The 17,597-nt window shown below is 39.8% G+C and overlaps 1 protein-coding gene across 5 annotated transcripts in view; it reads left to right on the forward strand.

The window, feature by feature from the left end:
- The window catches only part of CCDC7 (coiled-coil domain containing 7), a 143,166-nt gene that overhangs the window by 59,072 nt on the left and 66,497 nt on the right, over positions 1-17,597 (forward strand). For all 5 annotated transcript variants that reach the window (XM_083405869.1, XM_083405873.1, XM_083405872.1 and 2 more), the window contains exons 29-36: positions 4,039-4,158; positions 4,441-4,566; positions 7,115-7,234; positions 9,604-9,729; positions 10,264-10,383; positions 11,988-12,122; positions 14,587-14,715; positions 16,203-16,328. In XM_083405869.1, coding sequence (XP_083261995.1) covers positions 4,039-4,158; positions 4,441-4,566; positions 7,115-7,234; positions 9,604-9,729; positions 10,264-10,383; positions 11,988-12,122; positions 14,587-14,715; positions 16,203-16,328 — 1,002 coding nt within the window. The remainder of the gene's footprint in view (positions 1-4,038; positions 4,159-4,440; positions 4,567-7,114; positions 7,235-9,603; positions 9,730-10,263; positions 10,384-11,987; positions 12,123-14,586; positions 14,716-16,202; positions 16,329-17,597) is intronic.

Consider the following 17,597-nt stretch of genomic DNA (forward strand, 5'->3'; position numbering starts at 1 on the left):
GAAATATTGTCGAAGGCTTTCTCCGCATCCACAAATATCAAAGCTGCTTTTCCTGTAAAAGTTCCAAAATGTCTATTATATTCCTCACATTATCCGATAAATGTCTTCCTGGGAGAAAACCTGCTTGGTCCTTGTGGATCTCCTCTACTAAAACTTTCTTCAGTCTTCTAGCCAAGATAGCTGCAAAAATTTTGTAATCCACATTAAGCCTGATATAGGCCGATAGTTCTTAAGTTGATGCTTCCTCGATTCTGTCTTTGGTATAAGAGTCACAACAGCTTCTTTCCACGTTTCTGGTGCCCTTTTCCCCTGGAGTATGTCATTACATACTTCCTTCAAAGGTTGAACTAACCAGTCTTTCAGTGATTTATAGTATCTTGCAGTCAACCCATCAGGTCCTGGAGACTTGCCCAATTGCATATTTTGAATGGCACTCTCAACCTCTTGTTCTGTTATCCTACTACTCAGTTTGCATTTACTTTCTTGAGGTATTTTCGGTAGCCCATTCACTTTCAAAAATTCCTCTGTATCTACTTCTTTCTGTGGTTCTTGAGAATAGAGCTGTTTAAAATATTTTTGAAAGGCACTCCTAATCCCAGCAGGATTCTGTAAAATTCTTCCTTCCACTTCCAGATTTGTTATTGTATTCATTTTCTGTCTCTTCTTTATTTGCCATGCCAATAACTTTCCACATTTATTTGCTGACTCAAAGGTTCTTTGTCTCATTTGTCTGATCTTCCATTCAATCTCTTGATTTATCATTTGTATATACTGTACTTGATATAACTTTATCTCTCTTAAAATTTCTTGTGATTTTGGTTTTGTTCTCAGTCTCTTTTCACCTTCCTTGATCTTTTCCAATATCTTTTCTCTTTTTTCCTGTTGTAATCTCTTCTTAAGTGCATTCTGTTGTATCAAGAATCCTCTCATAACAGCTTTACTTGCGTCCCAAACAGTTCTTTTCTCCACCGTGGTGTTCAAATTTATCTCAAAGTAGTCTTTCAGGGTTTTCTGGGCTTTCTTGACTATTTCCTCATCTCTAAACTGAGAGTCATTCATCCTCCATCTAAAGGAACCAGTTGGTAGTAGGTTCATTACCATCTTTACTGCATTATGGTCGGAGCAAGTCTTTGGGCAGATTTCCACTTTTTTTTGTCTTCGGTGCCAGTCCTCTAGTGATCCATATTTGGTCGATTCTTGTCCAAGTCATTTTGGCTTCAGAAAAGAAGGTTCCCTCTCTTCCTAAAGGGTTTTTAGTTCTCCAAATATCAACCAAGTCCAAGTTATCAGTCAATTCGAAAAAAGTTTTCGGTAGTCTCCCATCTTTGGTGACTACCTGCCGTTGTGCCTTGTCCATATTTGTTGAAACTACTCCATTCATATCTCCCATCAAAATCACATTGTACTCCAAATAGTCCGTCAATATCTCATGCAACTTTTTGAAAAAATCAGATTTCCCATCATTTGGTGCATATACCCCCACTATCAAATATTTCTGTCCATGGTATTGGATTTCAATTGCCAAATATCTTCCTTGCTCATCCTTGAAAATAAATTTTGGTGACAGGCTCTCTTTAGCATAAATTACTACTCCTCTTTTTTTAACTTTATCAGATGAGATAAATTCTTGGCCCAGTCTTTTATTAATTAGGATTTTCCTATGGAGCCTAGTCACATGTGTTTCCTGCAAGCAAATCAAGTCCAATTGTTCTTTTTTTAAAATATGAAAGATCGATTTCCTCTTTCGAACCAAATTTAGACCGTTACAATTCCAGCTCAAAAGTTGCAGAGACATGATGTATTTTTTTCTATTGTAATCCTCCAGACGCGCCTTCCGGTCCTGGTGGTGTCTTTTTATCCAAGTTCAGATTCAACATTGCTTCTGCGGCGTTCTTCCTTCTTTCCTCTAATAAGTCCACCGTTCCTTTCTGTAGGTCTTCCCCGTAGACGTCCAAAAAACTGTTTTTGTCTTCCACTGATCTTATTTTTATCTTTCTTCCTTTGAGGCTAAAAGAAAGCCCTTCAGGAAATTCCCACCTGAATATAATGTTGTTGTTCCTCAACTGAGTGACCAAATCCTTGTATTTGGATCTGAGGTCCAAAAGGTGTTTCGGAATATCCTTGAAAATTTCAGCTCTAGACTGGGAAATTTCCAATGGTTTTTGAAAACGCAGTCCCAAAATCTTGTCCCTTTCTTCTTTAGATCTTAATGTGACCAAACAGTCTCTGATTTTAATCCTTTTGTTTGTTTTTCCCAGTCGAAAAGCACTTACTATTTTGAATTCCTCTTTTCCCGGGTCCAAATCCCAAAATTTTTCAAATTCTTGTGTAAGAAGGTCCCGTAGACTCTCTGTCTCAATTTCTGGCACACCTCTGATTCTAAGATTAGTTTGCTTGTCTTTTAGTTCAATCATAGAAAATCTTGCTCTATGGTCCTCAAGTTGTCTGTTCATCGGTGGTCGTTTCTCCTCAGTAGCAGCTACAGCTTCTCTGGCTTCTTCTGCAATCTTTCTTGTTTTAACAGACTCCTCCAACAGTTGTTTAATTGAATCCGTATTCTGTTTAATACTTGCAGTATTCTGATCTATTTTAGAGGCTGCCTCTGCTACCCCTTTATTTGTTTCTGCCACTTGTTTTTTTGTTTCTGCCACCTCTTTTTTCGTTTCTGCAACTTCTTCCGTCAATTTGTCTATTGATCCTTGTAATCTTGCAAATCCTGCACTTATCAACTCTTCTGTTGTTGGCATCCCTTTTCCTTTTGGTTGTGCAGAGGCACCTCCTGTTGGGTCAGGTAGAGATCCTCTTCTTCCTGGGAGAAAGGATTTGCCTGATCTAGTAGTTTTCTCTTGATATAGTTCTGTTCTCCCTTTTCCGTCTGCCATAAGATATCTTGTCGTCTCAAGGTCAGACTGCAGCTGCAACTTGTTTTCAATTCCAAAACCAAACAGTGGAAAGTTACTAAGAAACTTTGCTTACTTTGTAACAATGTCCATGCCCACCAGGGGGACCCAACAATCACAAAGTCCGAGGAAATAAAGTATCTTCCGTCTTTTGCTTCGATTTTATAGCAATATTGTATCAATATTTTAAGATACAAAATCAAACTGTAGCAAATTTAGCCCTGTTGTAACTATATTTTTCTTTAAAAGCTTTCCGCGATCCCTTTCCAAGGCTTACTTTCAGTTTTGACAGCTCAGGACCAGGGAGTCTGAGCGGTGGTTTCTGATGCTTAAAACCTCTTTTCCACAGACAGTAAAAGTCTTTTAAAGTCCCCCCCTCTCATTCCCTGCCTCCCGGGGGGGGGGGGGACTAGTCTTTCCAAAGACTTCAGATTAGCTATTTTTAGTCCCTTTTTTCCAGGTATTAGCGAACACAGTCTTTGCTTTCTTCTATTTACAGGCGGAAGGCTGACTTCCTGTTTAAGCCTTTCCGCTTCAAGCCGAATCTTTTAAAAGAAATTTAAAGTCCCAAATCGTTTCCGTATTCAAAAGCTTAGTTTCTTTAAATTTTTATGTCTCCCCTACTCACGGGTACTTCTTTTTTGTAATCCAAATTGTCTCAAGAAGATGCTGAACGCTCTCCGATCACAGCAATGTGACGTCGCTCTGAGGAAGTAGCGCTTGACTCTCAGCACCGCGCTGACCCCCCGCCGCTTTCCGGAGCGGGTGTTCCTTACATTTCAGATACTTAGCAATTAAGAGATTTTATTATAGAAATTTCCAGAGCCAAGGTATGGGGAAGTAGGCAGGTGTTTTTTCTCTTTACTGACTCAGTTAGTACTTTCTGATTGGTGAATCCAGAAAACTGAGGGAGTCCGTCCTACTTCCCACAAATCTTTGCTCCTGTCTAGTTTCTCGCAACAGAGTGAACAGCCATTCCATTGGATACAACAGCCCACTCTCAAAACTACACTTTAGGTCAGACCAATTATTCTTTCTTTGGATTGTAGCTCTGTAAGGGGAAGACTTTAGTTCCTAGGATTCTTAGGGAGTGAGGGAAGGAACTTTTTGACTTTCTTCTTACATTTTTCACTTGCAGAGAAGGGAATTGATGAACTCTCAAAAGAAAGAAAAGTTTTGCTTGCAAGTTTGAAATCAAATATGAAGGAGTTAGAAGAAGCAGAAACTCTTGCTGCTGCTCAACCAGGAAGTGTGAGTGGTAAGTACAATCTTCACATAAAACCCTTTTGGAAGGTTGAAGCACATTCTAATATTGTAAACATTTGATGTGATTTCATCATTTTATTCTATTTTACAAAAATAAATCATTGCTGCTTGCTTTATGAGCTTAGGACAAGCAAGTGGATATGCATATGACTCACTGATAATACATAGCTGTTTGTTGACACATTTACTTAAAGAAGATTATTAGCAAAAATGTACTATTTAGTTTGAAATATATATCTTACACTAAATGTACTAAGTGTTTGTGTATCCACAGATAAAAAGATAAAGGAGCTTAAAGAACAAAGAAAGGTACTAGCTGCACATCTAGAAGCAAATCAACAGGATCTGCAAATGGCGCAAGCTTCTGTTCCAGAACTTGCTGAAGCAAGCAAACTTCAGAGTAAGTGCATTCACTGTATGTATGCTCTGTTGTCATTAGACTGGTAACCGATGAAAATTCATGTTCTCCACTATTAAGCCCTCCCACAAACCCAACTTTCAAAATGCAGAATTCAATCCAGGTAAATAACATGAGCAATGTATCTTTAAAATATATATATACAGTATTCCTTGAAATTTCCTCGAGTCAGTCCAAATGGATTTATTGGCTTGAAGAAATCCTTCCCCATGATGAAGTCCATGATTTCAAGAGATCTTTTTTCTTTTCTTAAGGAAACTCCCGAAAGAGGACACATTTTTCAACTTCAGCTTTATTTGTTTGTTTGTTTGTTTGTTTGTTTAATCTTCCTCTTTCTGGGGTTGGCTAGGCACCAGGCGGCAGGCATATTTCTATTCTGCACAGCTGGGCTCTCCCAAAGGGAGAGATTTTAGATTTAGATTTGCAGAGTTGGAATGTACCCTTAGGATCATCTAGTCCAACCTCCTGCAATGCAGGAATCTTTCCCCAACACATGGGACTAAAACCCACAACCCTGAGATTAAGAGTCTCATGCTGAGCTATCCTGAGAGAGAGAGACAGAGAGGCTCAGAGGTGTCTGTGGCTGCCAGCCCCTAGCCGATGGAGTGCGCTGTCCCATTTTACTGGGAGGCAACAGCCTTGCATTCTTCACCTCCTTCCCTGGCTGCAGCTGCCCTCGCCCACCCACGCATGCCTAGACTGTCAGCTCTGAACCTCCAGACATCTTTTAAAATTCAAAAATTCTCCTCAGATGCCATTTTAGGCATCCAATTTCCGAATATGTCCAGAATTTTCCAGATGTATGGCAAGCCTAAACTTGCTGAATGAGGGTGGGTGGTGTTGGTATCTTCTTCATACTGTTAGTTACTATCTGGAACCTAACTGCTTTTCCTTGGGTTTAGAGTGCCTAGAAGCACAGCCAGGTATTGTTTTTGGCTTTGCTTAAACTTTTAACTGATCAGAGTTCTTGTTCTGGTTTTGCAGATGTGGTGTTGGAAAGGAGGGTGTTTTTGTGTGTGAGAGAGAGGGAAGGGCAAAACTGAATCAACTTAGCATTATAAACTCCAGAAGACTTGCCCCCTCCCCCAGACTGGTAAAAAGGTAAAGGTAAAGGTACCCCTGCCCGTACGGGCCAGTCTTGCCAGACTCTAGGGTTGTGCTCTCATCTCACTCTATAGGCCAGGAGCCAGCGCTGTCCGCAGACACTTCCGGGTCACGTGGCCAGCGTGACAAGCTGCATCTGGCGATCCAGCGCAGCACACGGAACGCCGTTTACCTTCCCGCTGCCCCCAGACTGGTGTTTTGCTGCAATTAAGAACATAAGAAGAGGCTGCTGGATCAGGCCAATGGCCCATCTAGTCCAGCATCTTTATCTCACAGCAGACAACCAGATGACTCTGAGAAACCAGCAAATAGGATTTGAGCACAAGGGCACTTTCCCTTCCTGTGGTTTCCTGTTGTATTCTGCTGTTCCAGATGTACTTAGCAACATGCTCTTGGCATGATACTGCTGTATCAATGGTGTATTTATTTTGCTTTATATGTTTTCTTGCAATGCTTGCCCAATGCTACCACATTCTTGCTGTCTGGATGGGCAAGAGTGCAACAGAAGCAGGAATCTGCCCCTCCCACCTACCCCAAGAATGTTTATGATATGGAAAGTTAAACAATTTCAGCAGGAAGTTATAGAATATGCACTGACTGGAAAAGAAGCAGCAGGACTACCCCAAAATTTTTGCAGTTGTAAACAGTATTTAAGGCAATGCATATAATACCCCCAATAACACTGTGAGCACAAATCATGATGAATTCTCTGCAAAAAAGATGGCTGGAGGGGCCCTTAGTATTGAGCAGACCATTATGGGATTGTAGTGTAAGTTATTTACCAAACGTGTACTCTTGCTGAATCCCCAGGAGCAAGGCACCAACCCACAGACTAGACAAGATATGAAAGAGATAAAAGTTGCATAAAGCACTTTGTAAACAAAAGAGAAAGAAATGATAAACAGCAACGATAATGATTGTATCATTCCTGTAGCCCAAGTGGTGGCCAACCCTTTTTAAAACCCATAAGCACATTTGCAAACCAGAGCAATGTGTTGTGGGCACCACATGTCAGATGAGCATTGATAGAATGCTGGGCAGAATTTTGACATGGCTTCAGCAAGAAGCAAACTGAGCCTGAGCCTTGTATAGTGACAGCAGCTGCCGCCTCCTAACTCATCCCCACTAACATCATAAGGTCCTGCTTTGCAGCAGTTCCCTACTGTGACAGAGCAGGGGAGCCTCTAGTTTCACTGGGTCTCCTGCTCTGGAATTTTGCAAGGATGACAACATACTTCATGCTCCCTTTAATGTGCCATGAGGACAAAACTCTGATTATCATCAATCAGCATTTGCTGATACAGCTCCTTGCCAAGGGTGCAAGGGACCCTCAATATGCTTCTGTTTGCACACTTATCTGCTTCCTGTATTATTTTTATCTCCATGAGAACATTCTCACTTAGTTCTCACATGTTTCACTTTGCAGAGAAGGAAATAGATGAGCTCTCAAAAGAAAGAAAAGTTTTGCTTGCAAGTTTGAAATCAAATATGAAGGAGTTAGAAGAAGCTGAAACTCTTGCCACTACCCAACCAGGAAGTGTGAGTGGTAAGTACAACCTCAGCCCCAAACTATTTGCAAAGTTATGCTATATTCTAATGTCAAACTAAAACATGGAAACCTTAGATTTTTCTTTACTAGGTTCACGTAGGCTTGTATCACTTTAAAACAAAAATAAAATGTGGCAAAAATAGATTTCTGTATCTTTTAAGACACACAAAAAGAAAGCATTTAAACTACTTTTGGCACACTTCTTGATTATTTTGTAGGGAAGATCAAGCCACTTTGCACACAAATAGTCTAATGTTAATTCGAGTTCAAATAATATTAGCTAAAATGTGAAGTACTATTTAAGGAAACTTACAAATATTAAGCTGGTTGCTATAGAATTACACTGTAATATAAACTCTGGTTAGGGACAAAGCTGCCTTGATCACACTGATGGATCATAATCCGAGGAGGTTGTAGACAGTAGTTCTGAGGGATTACCGATCTACTGTATTCCATGTGAGCTGTCTTTTACTGGGGTGCTGATGAGTTCTTTCTTACTTCCCATGCAAGTGTTGATGTTAACACTGAACACTGTTAGTGACCTGTGATCAGGATATCAAAAGGGGCATGTCTTCCAATGTAATTTCCTTCATGCATTAAAATCTTGGTAAGGCCTTGCTGTGTGTTTGTTCACCCTGGGACATCTAGATTGTGGGGCCAAGGTCTAGAATTTTCTCAGCTGTGACAGCTGCTTTTTGGAATTTTCCTTAATTTAGGATTACTCTTCCAATTTTTAAATATAAACTTCCCACATAACCTTTCTCCAGGGAACACCAGGACACCACCAGCTGCAATATAATTTTGCTCAACTCTCTTGAAGGCAGAAAAAAAAAATCACCACTGTCAGATGCTTCTCCATTGTCCCATTCTTGAGTGGCAGTTCATTTTCGTCCCTTACTTAAAGCAGGCAAAGTTTATTGTTGGATGCTCATCTGACCTTTAACTGCATTTTTTTCTGTTGTCACTACTTCCTCCTTACTCGTGATTTGCTCACTTGTTTTGAGAAGTTTTACTGCACCAGGTTGGTTTGGTGCAGTTTCCCCAAACTATTTTCCCCTGTGACGTGCTTAATTACTTCCTATACAGTGCTTTGAGTGCTTAATTAATTCTTCTGTGGAGAGTACAATTGATTCTTTCCCTAGTGATTTTTCTCCTTCTTTGTCTTTAGTTGATTCACTTCCCCCAAAGCTGTTTTTAACACCACACTAAATTGATTGTGTTCACCAAGAAGTTCTCATTAACTACTTGTTATAACTTGATTCTAATTGATTCTAACACTAGTAAATTAATTTCACCCTTTTAAAGTTGGTTTTTCTATAACCTACTGCTATGAATTCATTAAAAGGCTGTTCAGCTGCTGTACTGTTGTGATACACTAAAAGAAGCTATCACTCAAGCCCAAACATTAACAAACAAAAGAGAATAAACAAATAGAACAGAATTGGCTCTATTAGGGTTGCCCTATTTAAGTTGAAATTTAAAAATTAACGTTTTTGAGCTATTTTTATGGAAAATCTGAGAAAACAGCCTTTTGGGTTTTATTGAACATTTTGACGATTTCCACCTGAACACTGCAGTCAGCAAGTATTCCGGATAGGCCTGAGAAATTCCACTCTACGAATTGCTTACCAGAAGACATGGAAATGCTAGCATAGGGGAGGCCTTGGTGCCCCTTTAAGAGGAGTACCCATGGTACCTTTCAGGAAGCTTCAGCTGTAGTCCATATAAAACCAAGGCTCAGATAACTATCCACATATTGTCAACAAACTTTCTTTTTGGGAGGTTTGGTTAGGCCTGCTGCTGGTGTCAAACAAGTCTTTTCCAGCAACTCTGTTCAAACAGTGATTCTGGATCACAACTAGGATTGTTTTTGGTATCACTTGGTGCTCTTTCTCTCAATTTGAAAATGTATCTATGCATATTCTGCAAATAAAAAAACCACATTTAGATACTATTCTATTCTATGCTATGCTATACTATGCTATGCTCCTCTACACTAAGATGTTTAAATGTTCATTTAATTATCCTTGACTCTTTCTGCCACTCTTGTCATCCTCTCCTGCTACCAGTGTGTCGCAGCCCATTACCATATGGATATTATTAACTATGTCCTTTGCTTTAAACATTTATTATGGTTTTTGTGTTTTCATAAGTTTGTTTTGTAATTTTATAGCATTGCAATTTGCTTCATAAACCTGTGATAATCAAGTGGAATATACATATGAATGATTGATATTACATAGCTGTTCATTGGTACATTTGCTAAAAGCAGATTATTATCTAAAAGCAGAAAGTACTATTTAGTTTCAAATATATATAGTCCAATAAATGTACAATAAATGTACAAAGTGTTTGTGTTTCCACAGATAAAAAGATAAAAGAGCTTAAAGAACAAAGAAAGGTGCTGGCTGCTCATCTAGAAGCAAACCTGCAGGATCTGCAAATGGCGCAACCTTCTGCTTCAAGCATTGTTGGAAAAAGTCAACTTCAGGGTAATTGCATCCACTGTATACTCTGTTGTCATTAGATTGGTAACTAAGGAAAATTAATGTTCTTCATTATTAAGCACTCACAGAAACCTAACTTTCAAAATGCATAGTAAGCAAATCCATCCAGTTAAATAACTACACATAAGCAATGGATAATATATTCAACAAGTAGGAAAAAGTGAGTGATGTATTATTGAGTGATAATTAAGGTTGTATTTTTGCTGGCTGGAATTAAGAGTCTGGGTTGTCATGTTTCTGTGTGTTTGAAAGTCAACGAGTTGCAATTCTCTGGAGAGGAAGAAAAATCCTTGAGAGGACTTTTCCTGAATCCATGAATAGGTGGCACCATCCCTCTGAATAGGCCTGATTTGGCCCAGGACTCCATCAAATCCATTGCACAACTCTTTCCATGTTACACAGAAGTAGAGAGAACTGATTTCAACAGAACTTACTTTGAAAAGTAATCAAAACTGTTTCAAATTTTAAATACAACTTTGCAATAGTCATTTATAATAATTCTGAGGCATTTCCTTGTAGAAATGAAACGTTCTGCATTATCTGAGAAGAAAAAACTTTTGCAAGAAAAACTAGATGCAAATCTAAAAGATCTACAAGAAGCAGAAACGCTTACATCTCTCCAGTCAGACAGTGTGAATGGTAAAAAAGGCACAAAACTTCAAATGTTTTTTTACCTAGAAATAATAGACAGATTTATGCCTAATTAAGATTTCATAAACAAATATGTTCATTGAGGAAGGAGGGATAGTGATTTTATTTATTTATATTACTAGTGGTAGCTTGCTAATCAGAAATATTTTTGAATTTTGAATTTGAACAGTCATGATTACACTTTTAGGCTTATACTTTACAAGCTTATACCCTAGTGTGTCTCATCTTTTTCACAGCAGCCAATCTGCACCTATTATCTGAGGGAGTGGAGACTTGGGCTAGATCTACACTGATTTGTGTAACGTTGTTAGAATGATGTTAGATATGTCATTTTAAAATGTCACAAGGCATACTTATTAATTAAAGTGTTTTTTACCTTGGGGTTTTTTCATCAAAACTGCTGCTGGTTGCTCTGCTGCATCCTCTGGTGTCACATTTTAATAACGCATTATGAATCTTAAAAGTAGGATGTCATATGTCCATATATGTTATTGAAACCATTCCTTAATCCTTCCTTAATGTTAAAAACCATGAGTGTAGATCTGCGCTTGTTCCTCTTTCTGTGGGTCTGTTAAGCTAGGGTCTTATACTTTAGGAAGTGGGGAAACTGCTAAGCACTGCAGATTCTGCTGATCAAAATGTATATTTTACCAACAACTTAAATTGGTTTTCCTGCAATGTACTTTTAAAAATGTTTCCTTTTAACTCATGTCTTTGCCCGTGAGTCTTCGGTTTTTAGGGCCATACCCACAGAACAGCAATGGCAGCTTTTCTAGTGTGTATTTTCCTCTGGTTATACTGCACAGCTAGTAGTTCATTTAAGGAACCATTTTGAAATGTGCTCTTTGTAACCATTTTAATCATCATCATCATCATCTTATTAGTTATTAGTAAAACTAGTCCTAAGTCGCTTGCTGTTTCCTGTTGTAGCTTTTCCTGCTTTTCACTCAAAATTGGAGAAGTGGAATGTTATTTGCTTTATGAGAGAAGGCTTTTCCCCTTTAGTAGAATCTCCCCCTGCCATCGGAAAAATGGGGATGACCATACAGTGATAAACCCTATAGGGTTGTTGAGGTCATATACAGTGGTGCCTCGCAAGACGAAAAGAATCCGTTCCGTGAGTCTCTTCATCTAGCGGTTTTTTCGTCTTGCGAAGCAAGCCCATTAGCGGATTAGCGGATTAGCGCTATTAGCAGTTTAGCAGCTATTAGCGGCTATTAAAGACTTAAGGGATTAGCGGATTAGCTGCTAAAAGGCTATTAGCAGCTTAGTGCCTTAGAAAAAGGGGGTGGGGAGCGAAAAAACCCCCCCAGGAATCCCAAGACATTTTCGTCTTGCGAAGCAAGCCCATAGAGAAATTCGTCCTGCAAAGCACCTCCAAAACGGAAAACCCTTTCGTCTAGCGGGTTTTCCGTCTTGCGAGGCATTCGTCTTGCTGGGCACCACTGTATATAGTTATTTTAGCTTTCAACAAGTGCTTTTACTATTAACCATTTCCTATGGATATTGTGTATCCATTGCAAATTTGTACTGAATGTAGTTATTTCAAATATATTGGTTCTTTTATGAAGTGGCCTGAAATAATTTTGTAGAGCAAAGACTTCATGAACTTTCTGAGCTAAGACAACATTTGACCGAAGAGCTAAAGGATCTAGAGGAAAGTATGCATGATATGCAAGAAATGGAGCGTCAGGCTTTACAAAGAGCTTTATTTCTAATACCCAGTGGTGAGTAATGAATAAATAACCTTGAGATGTTTTTATTTTTATGTTTAATGACACATAATGTGCATACAGTGGTACCTCGGGTTACATATGCTTCAGGTTACAGACTCCGCTAACCCAGAAATAGTACCTCAGGTTAAGAACTTTGCTTCAGGATGAGAACAGAAATTGTGCTCCGGTGGCGCGGCAGCAGCAGGAGGTCCCATTAGCTAAAGTGGTGCTTCAGGTTAAGAACAGTTTCAGGATAAGAACGGACTTCCGGAACGAATTAATTACTTAACCCGAGGTACCACTATATTTGTCAGTGTTACAAATGCAATGACAGAGACCTTCTATAGTCTAGTCATAGCCCAGAAATGTGGACCAGGGTGTCTTCGCTCCCTATCTCTGCTGTGCCACCATCTACTACATGTATTGAATCTAGGATTGATACTTCTGTGGGGCCTATTGGCTTAAAGAAGGCATCCAGGCACATTGTGCACCCAAACACTGCACCACAGAGTTGAAGAAGTAGGCATGCCTTGGTGCTCCTCAACCCTATTCTATTTCATTTCTTTGTCCTAGCTCTTGCTTGACCCCCTTCATAAGTTTTTTTGCACTTTCTTTCTTCTCCCCTTCTCTGCTAAGGTCCCTTTCATCTCTGTGTTGCCTTATTCCTCTGTGTAAAAATGAAAGAAAAAAGAAAGGTCCTTTTATTCCTCCAATTCTCCTCCTACCACCCCAGGCCTGTTGCCACCTGTTGCTCCCCCCTTTGTTCATCCTTAGGATTTCCTCTCTTAGGTATGTGAGTTCTTCCCTCACAACCACCTGCCCTTGTCTTCTACTGCCTTCAAACCTGTCAGATGATCTGGATCCCTGTGATCCTTTATTGAACCCTAAATTCTTAGATGGGGGGGGGAGTGGTGTTTCAGATATAGAGGAAAGCTCCTTGCACCATCTCTTTGAACCTGTCAACTTCTTGCCTCTGAGGCTTCATAAGACCCTAGATGTCAGGATTTTCTTAGTCTTCAACAGATGTAGCTCTTGCTCCTTCCAAGGGTATAGCATTGCTAAAGGAGAAAATATTCCATCAGTTCCATTCCAGCACCCATTCCCTTCAAAAATACTGTCAAGCCTCTCAGGCTAACAAATGCTACTCACCAGAGCCTTACTTCATGAACATGCTAAAGGTCCCAGGTGTGGATGCTACTATATATGTGTTCATTGGTCTCTCCTTCCTAAAGAAGGGGATGTCCAATTCAAAGACCTTTCTGAGCACAGACTTGACTTTACCCTGCTCAAGACTGACAGCACTACTTCCTACTTCCATCCATGGCCTTCTGTGATGCCCTAGTTCTTTCCTGAGTACCTATGCTCTGGCTGGTTAAACTTTTAGATAACCCTCACCAAGATCCAGAGAGGCTTAGGAAAACCCTGTTGAAATTGCATAGAGCAGTTGCATTTGTGTCTGATGTCACCTTCAGTGTTACCCAGTTTGCCACTCTTTCAATGGCTGTGGTGGGTGGTAAGCACATAGACATCTGTGGCTCTGACACTGGGGCACTGACAGGGTCTGTTTGGTCATTGCTAAATATGTGGGGACAATGTCTTTCGTCAATAAGGCATTGAAGGAGATTCTGTAAACCAGTCTAGCCACCATGAAATAGCAGGACAGATCACCCATATTCCCCTTCTCAGCCTTTCCAACCCTTTTGAGTAGGCCAGCACTTCAAGAAGGACTACAACTTCAGCATTTTCCAGCAGTCCTTGGCCCAACCATTCTTTCAGAGGCTAAGTCAGCTGCCTCCTCCTCTTTAGTTCAGGCAGCATGCCACCAACACCAACAACATAAAGAGGAGCATCAATGCTCTGAAAGACCACATAGTCAACAAAGAAAAAACCCAGCTTGTACCTTCTCAGGGCTTGCAGCACTTGGGCACAATGCTTTGTCTCCTACTCCTCTTTATGTTGCTTGACCTGTCTTGAATCAATCCATGGTCTCATCATGAAATGAATTGAGGCTGAGGAACACTAAGCCATGTCTACTTCCTTCAACCTTGGAGTGCATGGAACAATGAGATGGCCTGTCATCCTGGATAAATGTTCTTCAGGTAAGGACCAGTGTCCTTTATCTCCCAAGAAAAAATATGTCTGAGCATCTAATCTCAGCAAAGCAGCAAAAGATAAACTCCACACAGGGAGACCACAGATGACAGAGTACAGTGCACAGGGTGATCTCTTTCTGGCTTCACGTTAGGAACACTTAGAACTCAAAGGAGGAACTTGGAGTTGAGAAACAGAAAAAATGGGATTTTACACAACAAAGAAACAAACAAACAAACAGTTTGCCGTGTCTTAAGATCTGCATTGACAGATGACATTATATATTTTAAATGACATCAGTAACTTTGTGGGTGACTGAAAACTGAGTTTTTGTGAGATATAAAACATTTCCCCAAAAGGTGATTCAAAATATTTTTGCTTGCAGAAAAGGGATTAAATGAATTGTATGAACTAACTGAAAAGAAGCAACTGTTACTAGAGAAGTTGGCATCTTCTAAGAAAGAACTACAAGAAGCTCAGGAACTTGCAGCTACTCAACCAGGGAGTGTTAGTGGTATGTATACTGTGATTTCTCTTGCTTCAACTACAAGAATTTGCTCACTGAATTAAAGTACTTACCTGCCAAGCAGTTTCACAAAGGCCAGAAGATATGCCTCCAGAATGGGCATTGAGCGCTCTCTAGTAACAGAATTGCTCTACAACAGTCTGTAGGCAGCTAGCAAGACCAGGGGGTGGATTGGGTCCGAAACCATCACTTTCCTACCATTGAAATCTTCATTACAGTTGAGTACCAATTAGTCTTTTTTGCTAAAGGGGGTGCATTCATGTAATAATAAAAAGAAACGAATGTGCCCTATTTGTTTCATATATTATTAATAAAGAAACAAATTTGTCATATCACTTGTCGTAGAATCATTTTTTGGCCATTCACTACCCATTTGGAACTAATAATTTCCGTCTTCTAGCCATAACTGGTTTGATGGATGTTGGTAGGGATATAAATACAATAAAATGAATGAATAAATAATCACATTGACTCTGCCACTATACCCAGTCAGCATCACCATTCCAATCCAATCCTGCCTTGCTGGCTGCTACTGATTCACATAGTTCCAGAAAGCTGAGGAACGGGCATTGAGCACCAGCCGCTCTAGTCTACTAGTCCTAGTGGTGGCACTAGAATGATGCAATGTGCATTTTTAGCAGGCGAAACCACAAGTACAACTGCTTCTGAGGAGGTTGGTGTTGCCAGTCTTTGCATCATCATACTTAATTTTGGCAGAACACATTTTACAACAGAACACATTTTGACTTTGGGTGGACCAAGCTCATAAGAGGGGTTTGGGGAGGGAATCACACATTTCAGCCTAGGAAGCTGTGCACAATATTCCCAAGGAGCTATTTGCTTACCCCATTCTCAGTTGCAAAGACAGCCATTAGTCTCTAGCAACATTTGTCATTTGTACTGCAATTGTATTGTAATTTCTGATAGCTATGTCAGCAAAGTTCAATTCTGAGCTACAAAGACAGCCACAACACTTTCCCAGAAAGGATCATGGGAGCTTTTAAACTGTCATTATTTCTGACTGATAGGGATTAACTAAATTAATCCTGAGGCAATGGGTGTGTGCACAGGGGCCAAACTTGAGTTTTTTGTACCTCAGTTTGGAGCCCACAAGACTGCCACGAATTAAAACTCTGAGTTGGAAAAGTATGGGAGCTTAGCAGAATTCATGTGAGCATTCTCAACAACATCCTTAGTACACAAAGTCCAAACCTGGCTGAATGTCTTTGGTTGGCTCCAAAGTAATCAGGTGCAGAGCATGCACCCGCCCATACCAAAAATGCCCTCATTGATGAAATATGCCTCCTAACTTGACCATGTATGAATGTGGTAACTGATAGGAGGAGGGGGCATTTCATTCAGCTCAGTGAAGTAGCACAAGAAACACCTGATAAATGCTAAGTATTCATATTAAATATATTCTATCCATATATATAAATATTTTTGTTATGAATTAGCCTGAAATTTTTTTGTAGAGCATAAGCTGCAGGAATTAGCTGAGCAAAAAAGACATCTGACTGCAGATCTTGAGGCAACTTTGGATGGTATACAAAATGTATATCGTCGTGCTTCAGAAAGAACAGTGTTTGTAAGACCTACTGGTAAGTAGAGAATAAGTACTCTTAAATAGGGTGGGGAGACATTCAGTTTGCTTCACATTTTAATGCAAACCTACCTAATTTGCACTTCCTGAAACAATAGGTGAAATGTGGCTATCCTTCGAAATATGTCCTGTTTTGATTTTTCCTATGCAGTTCTCCAGTCAAATAATGTTCACAAAAATGTGTATAATAAGTAGAGTGTGATCAAAATTCATATATTAGAGAAGATGACATTAAAAATGCAATATTAAGAAAAATGTCTGCAGAAATGTGCATGTTAGGGGAAATTACATACCAAAATGTTGGTATTAGAAGTTAGCACTAAAGTGCTGAAGAATTTTCAGGAAGTCTTAAAATAAAATACACATACAGATGTAGTAATGTGTGGAACATGGGTGTAGCCATGGAGGGCATGGAGGGAAACTGCCCTACAAATCAATAAAAATACATAGCGAATTGAGGTTCTTCTCCCCACAACAAAAGGTCTGCCCCCTCCAAATATTGGCTATGCCCATGGTGCAGAAATGAATTTAAGACTGGAAAAATGATTGAAACTGAAATTACCACACCAGGATATCACTATGAAGGTTGATCTGAAGCCACATCTCCTTTGTTTCTTCTTGTTGTTGCTTTTGGTTCTCTTATAGGGCCAGCTGACATAGCATAAGACAAAATTTGAAATTTTAAAAGACAGTTTGAAGCTGTGCCTCCTTTCCCCCTCACTGTAAATTGGCTCCATAGGGTTAACTGAGGAAGGGAAAGTTCTGAGAAACTATGGCCAGTTGAGAGATCTTCTTTGCATCTCACAAAGGTGCTGCAAAGAATGCAAGTCTCTCTGATGACAGCAACATGGAGGGCCAGTCCATTGAGAAACTTGAGGCACTTATTAATTTTAGTAGGTATCTCTGTTGGATTTTGAGTATGGGTAGCTTGAGGTAAGTGAAGCTCATGGCAGCAGTATGCCCTGTGCTATGCTTCTAGGGCAGTGCTACCCTGAGATAGTTCACCTGAAAAATCATTTACTTGGACACACTTTCTGCGGCTTCCAGCAACAGATACATTGCAAAATGGAGGGTCACTATATTTATTGCCCCCAATAACTGACAATCAATGTGAGATTATTTATGCATATCATTTTCATTTTATATACAGTAGTACCTCGGGTTACATATGCTTCAGGTTATATACGCTTCAGGTTACAGAATCCACTAACCCAGAAATATTACCTCGGGTTAAGAACTTTGCTTCAGGATGAGAACAGAAATTGTG

The sequence above is a fragment of the Podarcis tiliguerta genome, assembly GCF_965153285.1.
Source record: "Podarcis tiliguerta genome assembly, chromosome: 12".
Taxonomy (NCBI): Eukaryota; Metazoa; Chordata; class Lepidosauria; order Squamata; family Lacertidae; genus Podarcis; species Podarcis tiliguerta.